Source organism: Lygodium microphyllum, chromosome 12, assembly GCF_053477565.2.
Source record: "Lygodium microphyllum isolate KBCC chromosome 12, Lygodium_microphyllum_v1.1.10, whole genome shotgun sequence".
Classification (NCBI taxonomy): Eukaryota; Viridiplantae; Streptophyta; class Polypodiopsida; order Schizaeales; family Lygodiaceae; genus Lygodium; species Lygodium microphyllum.
Window position 1 is genome coordinate 54,527,291 of NC_141146.1, and position 19,026 is coordinate 54,546,316.

Genomic DNA, 19,026 nt, shown 5'->3' on the forward strand with positions numbered 1-19,026 from the left:
TTTACCGGGTTGATATTGAATGATAGGATGAAAACTTTGGATAAAGGTAGCCCATTTGATATGTCGGTCAGATATTTGGGGTTGGCTAAGTAAATATCTAATACTTTGCTGATCATCTTAATCATAAATTCTGAACCCATTCAGTAGTGTTTCCACTGTCTTAATGCTTGTACAACAGCTAATAGTTCTTTGTCATATGTGGAATATTTCAGTTCAGAGGGTTTCAGCTTACAACTAGAATAGGCTATAGGATGATTGTTCTGCATAAGTACGGCTCCTATTCCTGATCCACTAGCATCAGTCACTACTAAAAAGAATGGTCTATTAAAATCAGGCAATTGTAAGACAAGGGCATGGGTTAATGCATGTTTCAATAAGTCAAAGGATTTCTGTTGATTTTCGAACCAATGATAGACAATACCTTTCTTCAGAAGTTTGGTTAATGGTAAAGAAATTAATGAAAAATTACGTACAAAATTCCTATAGAAACTAGCAAGACCAAGGAAATATCGTAACTCATGCACATTTTTAGGTACAGGCCAATTCAATATTGCATCTATTTTCTTAGGGTCAACTTTAATTCCATCAGATGATACAATATGACCTAAATACTCAATTTCTGTTTTAAAGAATTCACTCTTTTCCGGATTTGCATACAGTTGATTATCTTTTAATAATTGGAAAACCAATGACAAATGCTCATAATGTTCTTTCTCATTTTGACTAAACACCAAAATATCATCAAAGAAGACAATTACACAATACTGATATTTCAAAAATATACGGTTCATCATTCTACTAAATATAGCAGGTGCATTAGTCAATCCAAATGGCATCACTAAAAATTCATAATGACCAAACTATGTCCTAAATGTAGTCTTGAATATGTTAGACTTATCTAGTCTCACCTGATGATAACCAGACTTAAGGTCTATTTTACTAAATATAGCAGATCCTTGCAGTTTATCCATAAGGTCATCAAATCTAGGAATTGGATACCTATTCTTTACCGTGATCTTATTTAAAGCACGATAGTCAATGCACATAAGATAGGTATTATTCTTTTTCTTGACTAACAGAACAGGTGCACCGAATGGAGAACTACTAGGTCTAATCAATCCTCTATTTAGTAATTCCTCAACTTGGCTCTGAATTTCTTTTTGCTTTATCTGGTTATGCCTATATGGTGCTTTACAAGGTGGTTGTGTACGAGGAATCAAATCTATTTTATGGTCTTCTGGATGTGAAGGAGGTAAACCAAGTGGTAGGTCTTCGGCAAAACAGTCTTTAAAATGTGCAAGAAATTCTTTATGCCTAGGATGCATATGATTTTCTTTGACTTGCAGTTCATTCACCCAAATGAGATAAGATTTACTACTCTTGCGTAATGCATTTAGCTTGAGTATGCAAAAGCAATGGAAAAACATTAGATGCATGCATACCATACAATGTAATATGTTTTCCTTGAAATTTAATATTAATTGAATGTGTGGAATAATCTATATGTGGGTTATGCTGATGACGCCAAGGCATACCTAAAATAATGTCACTCGACTGTAATGGAACAACTAGAAAATTTCTTCTTTCCGTGTATTGACCAATTTGAATCTCTAAGTTATGCACTTCCTGTGTACCATTATACCTAGTGCCTAAGACTGCTGCTTTGATGCGATAATGCGTAGGTACAGTCTGTAACTTCAATTCCTTTACTAGCTTTGCTGAAATAAAATCATGAGTGCTACCGTCATCATGCAAAATAATATTTTCCTTTCCATGCACTAAACATTTCATAGTCAATAAAGAATGTGGAGTTGGCATACCTGGTAAAGTATCAGAAGGAGTGGTAATGTCATCCTCATCTTTCGTGAAATCAAGCATATCTTCATGTTCGTCATCTTCCATTGCTCCAAGGTAGTTGATATGGGCAGGTGGCTTCTTCGAATGGCAATTTGCTGCTAGATGTCCAGGCTAGTGGCATTTATAACATACTATAGGTTTGGCTTTGGTTACATTGTTTGCAATGGCAGGAAGTCTAGGGACATTAGGATTTGGCTGTGGAATAGGCTTAGGATTTTGATTGACATTAGATGGTAAAGCAGGTGGTTTTGCCCAATTCTTACGGAAAGATGATGAAGTGAAACGACCTTGATTAAATCTTCTAAAATTTGAGTTGAATTGCTTAGGCCCATAGTTACCATTGGCTTGGAATTGCTGTGGATGTCTATCTCTACCTCGCAGCTTGTCTTCAGTGTCGTGAGCTAATGAAATTACGTCTTCAAGAGTAGCAGGCTTGAACATGTTAACTTCAGCGTAGTAATGCCCAAGGAGTCCAGACATATACTTGCGCTTGTGTGTCGTTTTAGGTACGTCTTCAAGCATGCGTAACTGAAGTAGTGCATTCCAAAAACGCTGTGTATACTGAGGAATAGGCTCACAATCCCGTTTGCTGAAGTAGATCCCATTGCTTTATAGCTTTCTCATGAAATTGTGAAGGAAGGAAATTCTGCATAAACTTCTTCTTGAAATTCTCCCAAGTAGTGGGACAATCTATACTCTTGCGTACTATAGTCCACCAAAGAGATGCTCTATCCACTAAATGAATAGTGACACACTTGATTTTATCTTTTTCTGCATAGGTTTCCTCATGAAAGTAGTCATCAAACTGACTAATGAATGCAAGAACAGTTTTTCCCTCTCGAGTGCCATTGAAAGTACGGAATTTGAAAGTTCTTTTACTTATCTTTGATTCCTTACGGATAGTTTGAGCTTCGAGAGTCACGTCGATGGTACGTTGAATAAAATCTTCAGATTGAGGTTCTTCTTTGTCGGTAGACGATCTTTGTAAATTTTCCAATTGAACTTGCAATGCTTGCCTAGCCCTTCGTTCTTCATCCAATTGCATCATAATTAAGTCTAGCTTTTGCTCCATCATAGGTTCGGGTAGGTCGCCTTCAGCCATTAAATCATCCATATGTGATTCTGTCATCCTCCAAAACTCAAAAGACCTTTCACTCTCAAAATCAAGTTAGCGGGATGAGCCTAGCTCAAGTTCAGGAATACAAGGCTTATGTATTTTTGGGTGTAGCTTTCACAATCTTCAAAAAATCTGTGTTTTATCCTTCTTCGTATGCTAAAAATGCTTTAGTAAACCTGCGTATAGGTAGAGTACCTTCCAATGAACAACTTTGCTGTTCGGAGTTTCTGTGCAGGAACAACCCTTCTATGAGTTTTGGACAGAAGTCAGTTTTGACTCCAGTTGACTTGTCTGACTTGCAGAGTTTGTAAACTTGCAGAACTTGCTTGCTTTATGGAACTTGCAGAACTTCAACTTGATAGACTTGTTGAATCTGAACTTTGCAGACTTGCAGTACTTGCTGAATTGTAAGACTTATCTGACTTGTTGCTTAAGTGATTAAGCTTGGTAGTGTGGCAGCAAAAACGTCGAATTTTTAGGGGGAGCATTTTGCAAGGCGGTGAAATTTGCACTGACGTCTTTTGAGACCTCGCAATTACGCTTTGAAGCTTTTAAGCTTCTTAAAGCTTCCTAAGCTTTAGTTTTTTAAGCTTATAAATATGGAGTTTTTAACTTATCTCTTTGTTCTTGACGACTTGATGAAGAAGATGTAGGAGTGGTCCTCCGCCTCTGCAGACCGGTCCCTCGCAGTTTGATGATGGAAACAGGGGTTCTTGATCACCAGGAATCTGCCTGTATCGACCGTTCGCGACGAGATTGACCGTAGAGCCTGATCATTCTAGGAGCTCCACCTTCGCACAAGATGGGTAGCGATTGGAAGCTCTTGATCTCAGCTTCGCTCTGATACCACTAGTGCGCAGATCGGATGCTATACGCTCACGTGGTGAATGCCGAAAGGTCCCCAAGAATAATAGAACTCTACTTTTTGCACAAATTACAAGGTAAAAAGCATAAACGACATGAACAAGAGACCAATTGGGTGCAATCTCCCCCCATGCCTTGTGTGAGCGCTCCACAAAGCATGTATTTTATGTATTATTCATCTTCAAGCTCAAATAATAGCCCAATTTACAAAATAGCAAGCTTTTAGCTTTTGAGTTTGCTTTAACACAAAATATGAATAAAGCTAACGGGCGTGGTGCCCAAAGAGTCTGGCATGCCCAATACAATGTCCAAGTACAAATAGCATAATCGTGCGCCCATGCGCATACAAAATAATAATAAATATCCAATGCCTCAATAAATAGGCGCAACAAAATATAGGCGTGGCACCTATCAAAATATAATCAATAAATCGAATACTCGCTATCCTCCAATGCTTTCGTCCGCCACTGCTGCTATCTCTACACATCAACTAAAGCATTCACAATCGTTAGTAAAATAATACAATTAAACCGACAAAAGTGAATACCTAGTAGTCTTCAGCTACATAAATAAATCAACTAGTTAGAAATCAATCCTAACCTTAATTTATTATGAGTGCACACTCTAAACTCATAAACTTTTATTAATTTAATATGCATTTTGCGGAATCACCCGCTATGGAATCACCCATGTACACACTAAATTAATGAAACGCCCGAAAAGGACAGGTATCCCCATCAACTTCTCGCACAAAGAATCCACTTTGTGTATGAGCCCCGGTCATCAAAGTTTACGAAATCCACCGTAAAACCTCACGGAATCCACTGTGGCACGGAATCCACCGTGAAATATGCCTCCTGGCATCATTTGTAGTCAAACATATGAAAAATCTTACTTGCAGACTTCATCAGGCACTCTACGGTCTCAAACAATCTTCACAAGCTTGGTATCAAAAGATTGATCTCTTCCTTACAAAACAAGGTTTTATCTCTTGTTCTTCAAATCCTAACTTATATGTCAAGAAATGCAATGATAGTTTTTTTATTCTTTCTCTATATGTGGATGATACCCTACTTGTTTCTAACAAGCTCAACTTTCTTCAACAAGTAAAGAAGGTTTTATCTTCTGCATTTGACATGGTGGATCTTGGAGACATATACTCATGTCTTGGTATTTCAAGATTCAATGGTATTGAGAAAAGGGTGTTTTATTACTATGTCTGACAAAGTTCATTGAAGATATTATTCAAAATTTTGGTTTGGGTTCTCCACATTCCTGCTAGTACTCCTTGTCTTTTGAGCTCTACCAAAAACTCTCACTTCCTACAAAATGATGAACAATTAGCATTACATCAACCTTATGCTAATCTTGTTGGATGCCTTCAATTTGTTAGCTTAAATTCTCGCCTTGACATTCTTTTTACTACAAATTTTATTGGACAACATCTTAGCTCTCTATGCCTTTAACATTGGACTACAGCTAATTATGTTTTTAAGTATTTCAAAGGCACTAAAGATTTTGGGTTGGTTTATCGATATTAATAGAACTCTAATTCTCTATATTCACTTTGCCTTTTGGATTATACAGATTCAAATTGGGCAAGTTCTCACTTATCTATGCATTCTACAAGTGGAAATTGTTTCTTTCTCAATGGTTTGTCTTGTTTCTTGGACTAGCAAGAAATAATATTGTGTTGTTGTTTCCACTACAAAGGCTAAATATGTAGCTACGTCTTTCATGTCTCAAGAGCTAGTATGTCTTCAACAAGTTCTATTAAATATTGGCCATGCTCCTCTCTTTAGCAAACCACTTTGACGTGATAACCAAAGTGTTATTAGTCTTGTTAAAGACTATGTTCAACATAACAAGTCTAAACATACTGTAGTGCATTATCATTATGTTCAATATGAAGTAAAGAAAGGTACAATCATGATTGAACATTGTCCAAGTGATCAAATGACTACATATATATTCACCAAAGGACTCAGTAAAAAATGCTTCACTCTACTATGCTACTCCGAACTTAGAGTTGTCTCAACTTCAATCTTTGGGAATTAATCTACTATGACATTGTAGTGCCATTGTACATACTCCTTCTAGGCACCATACACTTTACACATGCGCATACACCTTTGAACTCTTGGTTATCTTTGTACATACATATTCAATTTCAATTCACATGCACGGATTCACTTGACATGCACAAAATAATCCTTCTTGATTATGTTTGTACATTTTTATATACGAGCTCTAGTTTTTCCCTTGTGCTTTCCAAGGGTTTTTTGATGGGGTGTTTAAGCTATATATAGCTCACCTTATCAAGACTAGTCTCACCTATATATATATATATATATATATATATATATATATATATATATATATATATAGATTGTGATCAATATGAAATAATCTTTGGGAGTGTACATGATGTGTCTCTTCTCTCTCTCCCGCATCTCTACATGTCTTTTCTCTCTACATCTCAACATGTTCAACATAAAAGAGTGAAGGTACAAAATGCTCCATGTCAAAAGCTCTGTTGGTAAACTTTGAGACATTATGCCAAAGTAATTGACCATGAAGCTCAAATGTAAATTTATTCACATTTATGAAATTTAGTTTTCATTTCTCATTTTTTTTCTATTTACATGTTCTATGTGATCTTCTTGCTTGGGAAGACTTTATGTGGAGGAGTGAAACCCAAAATCAATATTTGAGATTGATTGAAAGGAGTTCCAATGATGTTTTAAAACACCACCCTTTCTAGAGATTTATTACTAGATTGAGTCAAGAATTGCCAAAATAGTCCAATATATTTGAACACTATCACCATGTCAATATCAATTTTTATCATAGAATAAGAATATGTGCCTTAGTTAGTTGGGCCAACCATATTCAAAGCATACATGTTACGCCCTATTATCCCTTTCCTAATCTCATTATATTAGGCAAACACATTACAAAAACTATTGATCTTTGCAATTTGGAATTTTCCATACCATGTAGCTTTTCCCACTCTATGTGAAACACTCTTGAAAGCTACACACCTCAAAGGCAAGCATGCTATGCTTCAAACAATCAAGTGAGACACATAGCACAATTTAACATCTTTTTATTTCTATTAGGAAATGGAAGTGTAAAAAAATGATAGAAATTTAGCCATGTCTCTTCATAATATGTCCACTCTAATTTAATAATTGTATAAGGTACATATAATAGTTCTTACATCTTTGTTTTGTTTTAATTAATTGACATATAGAAGACTAATGTTTGGAGAAGTAGAAAGTAGGCTTATAACATGTTGTAAGGAGTATGATGAACCTTTAGGTGGCTCACAACAGGGGATATATCTCAAGTATAAATGCATGCCATGCCAAAGCATGTTTCACTAGGACAATTAAGCTTGTTGGATCTCATTTTCGTACTCAAATTTGTCATTTTTTTCTTGAGGATATTTGTGATTAAGAGAGATAAAAGAAATGCTCCTATGGACATTATGAAAAGGAAATGTATGCCATGCAAAGTAGTTTGGTGGGATATGTTAATATTCCTATCCAAAATCATGTACAAGTTTCTGTAAGAATCTAGACCAAGGTTTTTATATAACGAATGCACTGGAGATAATAGTACCTGCAAGAATTGAAAGTATGAGAAGATATTGAGTGAAGATAATTTTAAAACCATAAAAGATGTTCATAATGTGACATAGATTACTAGCCTGATAAGTAAATGGAAGCATCCAACTCATTCCCATTGCATCAAAAATATTATCAAGAAACCAACCACTATGCATGGAAACAACAATGTCATCCACAATTATGTCACCATCAAGGGTAAAGGGGTTATAAATGCCAATTTCTTTTGTCAAATGAACATCTGCAAGGCTTAGCAGTGTCAACAAAAAAGTTCTACTTTTTGAGGAAATCAAGATCAAGGTCTAATGTAAGCTTCAAAATAGAAATCATATTGTTGAAAGGTTGTACTAACCTATAACATCAAAAGCAACCATTTTTATTGATGGACTATCATCAATAATATCATGTTTCAATGCTACTAGCATTTTATCACCAATGGAAATGTCCCTTGCTCTTTTGTAGACAATATTGGTGCTCCCTAGAAAGCAAAAGGATAGAATTGATCAATTCCATGTGGGCCCAAGCAATGGAGCTGTGTAAACATATCATAATTAGTTGATCCTAAGTTAAAATGAGCCAAAATCACTAACAATACTTGAAAGCTATGTCATGATAATTTTTCATTAGGGTAGAAAGAAAACCCTTATTATGTTTGTAAAGTAGCACGGGGGAAAAATGATCTCCTGTGAGCTTTAGTCTCTTAAATGATGCATTTGGGGATGTTGTATATCCATGAGGATCATGTAGCGTAAGCTTTAAAAAAAGGAATGTGACATTGGATTCAGCATGTCCAAAAGCATAAACATCACTATATGTGATATCACCATGTGTCTTGCTTCTCACACCAATCTATAATCAAAATAATTTTCAAAATCAAGAAATATATTGATGAGAAAGAGAAACCACAAAATTTCCATATTCACTTTTGACTCAATGTGAGCTATTTGTAAAGATATAGAGCATTATTCACCTTGTCTCCAATTTTTAAGTGGGACATGGGTAAAACATCTCCTGAATAAGTTTTAACAAGGGCGTTACTTGGAAGAAAAATTCAAGAAACATGATAAGAAAAATTTTACACTAGGGGTTCACTATGTTAGAGCCACATATCCCACGTGTGCATGCAAGATGTATTTCTAGGTTTTCATACACCCCTTATATGCCCTATCGAGCCCCTATCCACATGTTCTTTTTGTAACTCCACTAGTGAATAAAATGCTTACTATTGCACACATACACTATGTTAGATATTTCAAAGTGAGCTCCCTAGGCAATTTGATAAGATGTTACATCACTTGTGTAAATAAGACTTGCCAGGGAAGCAACCACTATTAGCACAACTAGAGCCTGCACAAGTAGTTAAAACACCCACACCAGCACCAAAACCGGCACCAGCGAGCACGAGAGCTGCATCACATGCGATATTAATTCCTCCCTCACAAAAGAATATGCTAGCTACAAGACCACCAATGGCACCTGTATATCCTCCTGCATTAACAATGAATATATTTTGTGAATTTTTAAATACATATTATGAAACTTACAAGTACTCATATTTAATCTTCCTTTCATTCCAAGGAATCCAAAAAACATCCAAATGTACAATAGTCCATGAATGTGAAACTAAAGATCCATAAAAACTTCTAATAATATGGAACTTCTTAACTCTATAGTTGTCTTGTTTCCAAAAGTTTTGGGTTTGTTTTTCCAAGTGATTCACTTTAGAAGTTAATATATTATATTTAAAAATATCATTAGTTTTGAAGGTTTAAAAGGATACTTATTAAAACTTAAATAAATTAATAGAATTTTTGCACTTCTAAAGTACCATTTATATGAGTTTGAAAGGTTCTGAGAAAGAGGTACATTTACCACTTGCTGTTCCTTCTGTAAAACAATTTCCAAGAAGTTTACGTGTTTGGGGTAACTCATGCACGTGCATGGTATTAGAATTCGGGTGTAGTACATTCCATGCTTCAGTATAGAATGTGTTGATGTCATCACTAGTGTCAAAGAGGAAGCATCCACTATCTTTCGACCCTTGTGGGCAAACAAGCTAGAAATATCATTTAAGAAGGTATCACTCATAGTAATATATCTAGAGTTTTAAGATGAACAATTAGTAGAAAAAAATTGTTAGCAAGGTGTTTAGTATTTACAGCACTAAAGGAACCATCATCATCTACAAGGACAGCTTCTACTCCATCGCTTCCATCAGTTGTGGCACCACAACCTCCAAGTGCATTTATCTAAAAATCAAGCAACCAAATTTTAAAATCCACATTATGATTGAGCCTAGATATGAGGTGAGATAATTTGACAATCGAATGGCCATGTTGGAGATATGACCAATGAATACTCAACTTCAAACCACAAAGATAACATGAAAACTCATTTTTTAGGGTGCTTAGTTAGGAATATAAAAACCAAACTTGGTAATGGAAGCACTGTAACCACCAACTCCTAAGTTGCATTGATGGTAGCAAGATATATATTTTCTTTCTCATCTAACTCAAAAAGTGGTTTCTTTAAAATATTAAAAAAAAGGTATTTTTAAGGAGATTATTTTAAGTTATTCTAGCTTACTACAAGGTTCATTGATAAGAAAAACAAGGTCTCCATAGAGGCTCCTAAGAAAGGTGCTATCTTAGTCTATGAGAGAATATTTTAAGCTCATTTAGCTATTTTATAACATAAGAGTTTAAATTTGTTCAAACTTCCAAATAAAAATTTCCATAGAAAAAAACTAGCCTTAATTAAACAAGCCTAAATTAAAGGTTAAACATGTGCATACAAGAGTATGTACATAAATCCCTTATATCCAAGCTATACAATTTTTTAGATAATTTTAATGATAATATTGTAGTAAATACCAGTTCCATTGGAGATTTTGTGTTTATTTGCATTTCTCTCTTAGAATTTAACCATCCACTTTGTTGAAGAATGTGTACATATACATGCCCTACATATTTGTATCCTAATAATTTGAAAATTATGATGTCATGCAACTCCAGACGGTATGATCCATTTTGCAAACATAACCAATTTCACAAAGGGCCATGAATGAAGAAGTAAATCATGCAAGGAAAGTGTCTTATCCACTCCTTGTTGTAGCAATATCTTCCCCCCATAGGAAATCATCTACACAACGTGGGTACTGCAATGGGTATTAAGAAATGCCCTTTCTTTACATGGTATAAAGCCATAAAGTGTCCCCTTTTACTTTATTAAACTTACATAGTCTTTTAAATTGCAATTAAAAAATACATTTTATAAATATAATCATCTAGACTTTACTAAATAAAATACATTTTTTATAAGATGCAGCCCCCAGGAGCAATATAAAGAATGAGCTATTAATAGATGGCCATGAGTGAAAGACAGAAAGAAAGGAAAGTTAATAATATCTATAAGAAAGCATTTGGTTGTACACTTCACATGAATAGCCATGAAGAAACCCTCAAGTTCTTGAAGCTAATTTGCTAACATAAGAGCTACCATAGCATGAGCAATTAGTAACCCACTCTCACCTCTTGTACTCTAGCATCCTAACAAAATGTTGAGACTATGCATCTATTTTTCTTTTTTAATGCTTTCCCTGCCCATGTGATATGAGCCCAGTTCTCCCAATATCCATTTGGTATCTTAAAGTCATGATAAGGCTACATAAACCCTCCATAATTGGATGCATGGATGCAAGTCTATGAGAATAGAGTTTACTAGCATTATTCAATCATCGCTAAGTTCAAATGCATGGATGCAAGTTGAAATGGTGTCCACATTCTCTATGCATATTGAATTGTCTATCACAGTATCATCTATAGTGCACCCTTCTCTAGTGAGCAATTGGCCCAACCATAATGTCAAAGGTAGATGGCTAACAACTGGGATAGTCATTTGGCGTTTCTTTTGAAAGGAATGCTTATTGTAGTGTCTTGTTTCCCTATGCAAATTGGAGAGATGGATGGTCATTTTCTAGCACATGGGTACCACCAATGCTAGTTAGCATTTGGTGTTGCTTTTGAAAACAATACCAATTTGTTTTGTTCAGCAAGTTGCACTACAAGATGCACAATCTAGTTGCTTTCAAACAAATTGGTTCCTTTTTTTATATGTTTATAATGGGTTGGGGCCCACCACACTAGTGGATCTTGACATAGCTTGATCATCTACAAGACCTAGCTAGGTTGGGTTGAGGAAGGAAGTACGAGACCCTTTGTCCAACATATATGGCAATTGTGGTTGTGTGGTTGAAGACCTCTTCAAAGGCTAGAATGAAATCTTCTTGCGCAATTTAGATGTTCTTAATATTGATGTTTCTAGCATTTGCTAGATGGTTGGAACTTCTAGCTCATATCGGTGTTCAGATGAGGGCCTCTATGCCCTCACCATGTTACTAAGGAAGCTTAGCCCAAAGACTTATGAGGTAGTCACGTCCAGTAATGGAAGCATACAATCAACCATGGAAAGACCCTGGGAGTTTGTGTATGCTTGCCGGAGGGAAAGAAAGTCTGAAGGAGGAGGACTAGAGGAACTCAATTGCTCTAGCGGTCATGCAGGCTAATCAAGATGTAAGTTGTCAGGCTAGGTGGTCGCATGTGACTGTCTGACTGATTACCTGCATGTTACGGGGGAAGCTGGCTCCGTCATAGGAGACGGAGACGGAGAAGCTCAGCTGGCCGTACTGGACCACCTGACTGCATATGGTGGTGACAGCGTCAGCGGGGACGCTGCCCCAGAACTGGGCCGGGACGGCGGAGCCGAGCAGCGACGTGGCGAGCATCGACATGAAGGTGGTGTCCTCGTCCACTCCCAGGACCTCTGCCGGGGTCAGCGCCGTGATATCCACATCATACGCCCAGATATGAGATATCCAACCGCGGCTGCTTAATACACACAGCGCCATCACTAGTGCATACATCTGCAATTGCAGCGCGCAGCGATTATACCTGAAGCCCATTATCATGTTCGGCAACTTCATCATAAGCATAACACACACACACACACACACTCTCTCTCTCTCTCTCTCTCTCACTCTGTGTGTGTGTGTGTGTGTGTCTGATCTCTCCTTCTATTATATGGATGTGTATCTAGATGGCGCCGTTTGGTCTTCACGCCCTAAGGTTTCAATCATTGCTTTCTATCTCTCCGCCGGGTCTCCGAGAGCCCTGGAGAACGATGTCCAAGGCAGGCAAACAGACATTATAACAGTTAAACCACTACATCTGGACCCATTGGCGACGGAGTATATTCGGTATCAAGGATATCCATGGTCTTCCTCGAGGCTCGCATAGAGGAAAATGATTTAGCACCTCTACCTATACCATTGGGGACGGAGTATTCGGTATCAAGGATATCCTTGCTCTTCCTCGTATAGAGCAAAATGATTTAGCACCTCTATCATTATAGAAGACACTAAGTCAGCTGGCCGCGGGAAATCCAGAGACCGTGATATGCATTATATGTGAATCCGTTTTAAGATCTCTATGTGATGCTTTACGTCATCAAGGAAATTTCATACATGTTAGATCTTCAGCATAGTGATTATAGTATGTAGATGTGCATAGAGGGGAACCTCCCTTGGTCACATACAACTAGGTGCTATGTGCTTAGATTGTCCTGGCACTTCACACATTTGTGTTCTTTTGGTGTTTTAGTACAATGGGGCTCAATGCATCGATGTGAATATTGATGTATTCCATTCATAGCTTTGTTTGTGTCTTGGCCAAGCTTCTTGCCCAATTCTTATGGTCTCAATTTATGGCATTGTTTGTATCTTGGTGGCCAAGCTTCTTACCCAATATATATGGTCTTTACATAGTCTCAATATACAACACACCTTGATATATAATACAATTATGAAGATTAGATATTAAGACATCCAAATATGTAACCCGAGGGCTAGTTGAGTGGAACAAAGTAGCTTAAATTTATATAATCAAGAACATAGTGTCACACATGTATGAACATGCTCTATAAATAAGCCAAGGTATCTAAATGTTTTTTCAATATGAATCTAGAATGGATCCAAAATGAAGTCAAGTATATTATTCAAACTCATCCATACCATAAATTGAACATACCTACATCTCTACATGTAGTGATAGTAAAGTACCATAAATAGATTAGTACACAATATACTTTTGTGCATCTCAACCATATCAAAAGATGAATGAACAAACAATACACATGTTTTGGGCAAGAAAGATTTATTAACCATATCAACTATTGAAAGAATAGCTTCCTCTTCCAAAATATAGTCCCACCTAGTGATGTTTCAATTACTATTGCAATTTCTTAACTTCGGTATCGAGAAAGAAACTTAATAACATTATTCACATTGTTCATGCAGATTTGACTTTCACATGTACTTGCATACAAATATATAAGAAATAACCATATATATAGTGATAATAAATTTGTGCGTCGTCATTCATGTCTTTGTGAATATTCAATCAAAGATATACAAGCTTGATCAAAATTGATCCTATCTTTGTTAGATAATATGGTAACAATATTATCATAAGCATAATCTTTTATGGTATCAAGAAGCTGTGTTACGAATTTCTTTCATGGAATAGCATCACCAGCAGCCAACAACAAGCTGATTGATAATGTTCTTGAATGATTTCATGTGTTGTTAAAGAAGTTATGATGTTGTATTGTAACTTGGTGAGCTGACTACAAAGATAAAGTAAGAGATTCTTGAAGAGCAGAAGTAATATATCCACAAACTGCTTTGTCGCGGTTTGATGATCCACTCATTATAAAGAGTTTGCCATTATTCAAATATAGGTCATTTAGTTACAAGGGTATTATCATGAGCCTGATCCATTAATTGAGGCGGACATTCATATTTACCAAGAACAATACTATGCAAGTCATCGCCTTCAAGAATTAGCAACATCTTTACTTTCCACCCAAGGAATCCTTGTCCTTGAAAGTGAGGAATGGAACATTGTCCAGAAGAAAATCCATTGATGATTATTGAATTCGACATAGCTGGCTAAGAGAATATATACGATATGAGATCACAGAATCTACACACCATATACGAAACGATGAGTCAAAAGTGCAGCACAACAAATTGTACGCAGAAGCTATGTTGTAAGAAAAGATGTTTAGTTCAACAAACATACTCCAAAAGAAAGAGACCTAAGATAGACAAAACATGGGCAAGAATAAAGCGATCCAAAATAGACAAAACATGTGGGAGAGAAGAAATCGGTCCAACATAGATGAGAAATATGAACAATGCTCAAAACGTTATCGCTTTACTTTTAGACCAAGAATAGATGATGATCTGGCTAATTTTGGCAGAAATGCAGAAACACAAGAGTGAGTAAGCATGACAAAACCTATATCATAGAACTCTACATGACAAGCTGTTGGTCTACTTGTTTTCCTATTTCAAGTCTAGTTTACCCAAACTCACATAACTTTTGATAGAGAAATCCAAGTTGAGCGTGGATTCGATAAGAAGAAAGGTTGTGAGTTGTAGCACATGCCAAAAGCTGTTTTTCTTGAGGAATGCATTTTCTTAAAAGTTTCCCCAACAGAAAATTTTAGGGTGTCCAAGCAAGGCATATCTACAATTCAACATATCTCCAATCTAAATGATGATCGAGTAAACTTCTGCTATGCTTAAAATTCATAACATAAGATACTCATGACATACACAATACATCAAATTGAAGCATGAAAAGAATATGAATCAATAATTGAAGAGGTACTATATAGATATACTTCCTGATTATCTCCTTTAAGGAATTGATTATAGTCGATCATGATAGTTCTGATACCATGTTGAGATGTGCAAAGAGAAGATATGTAGAGACATGAGGGGAGTGAACAAACACACCATATACACTCCCAAAGAGGACATCATATTGATCACAATCTATATGTATATATATAGATGAGACCTAGTCTAGATAGAGAGAGTGGAGGCCCAAGAGAGACACCAAAGAAACAGGGTTTCTACTTTAAGAAAATCTATCTTGTACTATCAACAACCATCTTTTTCATATTTGATGTCCACCACATAGAAAAGAATACCACAAACAAGAAATCTTCACGTAGCTTCAGGAAAACAATTCTCTCACGGCTTTAACTTTAAAAAATCAATCATTTCCTTCATATTCTTTATAGAATTCATTTATAGACCACAAAAACACAAAATAATTCACCACTTTGAATGGAAGGATATCACATATTATTCATCTTTAAAGATTCCATAGCTTTCTCTCACAATCTCTCATATGTAGATTTATTATTTTACATAGAATTGGCTATCTCTAACTCTCTCTCTCTCTCTCTCTCTCTCTCTCTCTCTCTCAATATCACATCATCTTCTTACTAAAATACTCAATAATCACTCAAAATAACTCTTCTTTGGTTATGAATACCCCTTCCAAGAGGTGTGTCTGACATGAAAGATCACGAGAGCCACTATAGTGACTCTTCAATGTCACTTCACTCTAGTCTTCTCTTGAGTCTTCAATAGCTACTTCTTCCACTTCCTTGAGCTATTTTAAAATTGCATTCACCTATTTCCAAGGCTAGAAAACTTTCCCATACTATACTCTCATCCAAGAGAACACATATACAGAGGCATACAGAATAAAAGAGAACACGAATAGAGGCTCTACAGAAGCTCAATAGAGGGTTACAGAAGGTCAACAGAAAGTATCCATCTCAACTAAAACCAATCAAAACCATTCAATGAGCTTTCAAACAACCTCAAAATTCATAAATCATGACTCCATCCTTCATACAGAAGAAAAACAAAACAAAATAGAAGCTATCAGAACTAATCAAACACTATCAAGACATCATTAGAACATCACATAACCTCATATCTCTATTGAAAAACATCATGAGCTTATCAAAATCATTCCACCCTATCCAAAACACTCTCAAACCACTTGCAAACCAATCAATCATCATATAAATCAACCATTTAGTCCAATAAAACAACAAAAATCAACCAATAAACACAAGCCATTTTAGCATTCAACATATCCCCACACTTAATAAGGGAGTGTTCTCACGACCTAGGAAAAGGAGAAACAAGTTCATCAAATACCTCAACTTGATCTTCTTTAGCATCTTCAAGAATACCATCCAACCATCTTATAAGCTGTATCTAATAAAGAATACAATGAAAGAAAAACCCTTTTATCCATTAACGCATCTTATAAACAATAGAAAATCATGACAAACTCGTAAAGGATATAAGAGGTTATGCATCTTTGCATCTATAGATATCCATCCACCATCACCATCACCATCATTGAAATATCCAAAAATATAGCTCTCGAACAAATCAAATATCCAACCACCACGATCCCATCATATATAAATTAAAACACAACACAAAAACTAAATACAAAACAACCATCTGAATGGCACCTCCAAAAGAGAGATCTTTCATTATACATCCAAAGGTATCAATGAAGATGATCCCTTTTAAAGGCTTGATGATTGCAAAAATGGTCAATGTATAAGGATTCATCCACAAAAGTTAGTTGAGGATTTTGGAAAAACTAGAGGCAACACATCTTCTCTAGCAAGATAAGATATTTGCTAGGTAAACAAAGGGCATGAAAATACAATACATCCTATTGTTGGGAATCAATCTTTACATTTACATTCATTTACAACTTTGGAATGGCCTTCAGATCATTATGTGAATGCTTGTGTATATACACTAGGTACCAAGCAAAGTGAGCTATCAATCTCACTGAAAAAATCTGTAGACTCAGAATGTTGTTGAGCAAAATGGAGATAATTTTGATATGCTTGATTACCAGTCATCCAGTCCCCTGGAATCAATGGTCAATTAATCTAAGGTCCAGTAAGAGAATCCATTGAGCACCCTCATCTTCTAAGAATCTTCTTACCAGACCTTGCATATCCACTAACCAACTGAGGGGGATGATGAATAGAAGTGGTAGGAGATGGAATAGAAACTAGTAAAAGAGGATGAAGAGATGGGTAGGCAAAGTCGTAAAATGAAGAATGAGCTAAAGAGGGATTAGCTGAAAATTTAGGACAATCTGTTAAGAAAGGTGTTAATAGATAGGCAGGAAAAGTGGAGAGAAACTTTGTAGATGGGGAAGGAGAAGAAGGATAAGGGGAAAAGACATCATCCTGATCAATGGAAGAACAATGTGTAAAGGTAGGAATTTGAGGGGCACCCTGAGATTGAAAGAAAAGGGGTAAAATGACCTAGGTGTTAGATTGATAAAGGGAAAGATAAGTGTCATACCAATGGGCCATTTGTTGATAATGAGATAGACAAGGTACTGACCAAATCTATGATGATAAGCTTCAAAAAAGGAGGAATCAAATGGGGGTTGCTTGGAAAGATTGGCTAAAAGATCCACCCTTAGTTGGTTAATGTTTTATGCATGAGCTGAAGCTTTGATTTGGTGTTGATTCAAAATGATAGAGTCAATCATAGCATGCCACGAAATCTTTGGACAATTAGCCACTTTGGAGGAATAACACTGAGACATCTCATCTATCCGCAACTCCAAATGTCTGACATAAAAAGTAGCTTGTAGTACCACATCCTTGACATACCAAGCTAAATCTTCATCATCTCCAATCAGAAAATCACATCTCAAATACATATAAGGAAGAAACATAATATCTGAAGTTACAGAGTCCTCAAAAACCATTCAGACTACTTCACTCAACATGTTAGAAGACCAGGTCCCATTCCATCCATCCTCCTTTGGGAGAGGTAAATACATCGTCACAATGAATGCTTGCAAAACAACAATATAAGAATAGATAAGATATTCATCATAATAAATGCACATGATTTGATCATCTCACTAGCGACCCTAAGGAGTCCACATCCTAGGAAAAATCTGGCATGATCTCTACACATGTGCGACCGAATTCTTTGTGTGATGCAGATAAACAGACACCTTGAATCCCCGTATTAAACAAAAAAATAAAATAAAAATACATATTATACCCTGGCTCGTCAATATGAGAAAAACAAAAATATAGTATCATATAATAACTGATCATACCAACATGACACTCAAACTTTTCAACCAGCATCGACAAGAGAGGGACTAGAGAAGACTCCATCATTTCCATCCCCACAAAGCACGTTCATTAAAAAGGGAAATGTGTAGTGTGGGGGAAAGAAATATAATGAAGGATTCATTTTAATATAATTATTAATAATGGGTGAAATTTTATTAAGTAATAAACCTTAAAAAGAAAACAATGGTTCCTTCTTATCCTTTATTTAAAAATTATTAAGTTTGAAATGGTGCTTTTAACATAAATCGGACTTTGGATCTTGATTGAGGGTCTCTAAATGTAAATTCACTTATTAAAATTTAATTATGTGTTGGGTATTTTTTTATCAATGCGTGCTTTTTGGTGATGGTTGGTACATTTTTAATTAAAATTAAATGTGTCTGTAGCACGTGAAGCACATGTTAAATGAACAACATGTTGATTTTAATTTTAAAAAATATGTGTGTTTTTAGCACGAATGCACATGAAAAACATGGTGATCACGAT

General features: G+C 35.9%; 1 protein-coding gene across 1 annotated transcript; it reads right to left on the reverse strand.

The window, feature by feature from the left end:
- Positions 1-8,761: 8,761 nt before the first annotated feature.
- On the reverse strand, positions 8,762-12,436 carry LOC148027780 (uncharacterized). The gene is made up of 4 exons (XM_087689877.1): positions 12,089-12,436; positions 9,630-9,719; positions 9,343-9,526; positions 8,762-8,958 (listed from the first exon to the last, which is right to left on the reverse strand). The coding sequence occupies exons 1-4, from the start codon at positions 12,434-12,436 to the stop codon at positions 8,762-8,764; spliced, it is 819 nt and encodes a 272-aa protein (XP_087546003.1).
- Between the last annotated feature and the right edge of the window lie 6,590 nt (positions 12,437-19,026).

Coding starts and splice junctions, on each gene's coding strand:
- LOC148027780 (XM_087689877.1), bottom strand. CDS start 12,436: ATGATAATGGGCTTCAGGTATAATCGCTGCGCGCTGCAATTGCAGATG. Junction 9,720..12,088: donor GCTTCCCCCGTAACATGCAG/GTAATCAGTCAG, acceptor CTTGATTTTTAG/ATAAATGCACTTGGAGGTTG. Junction 9,527..9,629: donor ATGATGGTTCCTTTAGTGCT/GTAAATACTAAA, acceptor TGATATTTCTAG/CTTGTTTGCCCACAAGGGTC.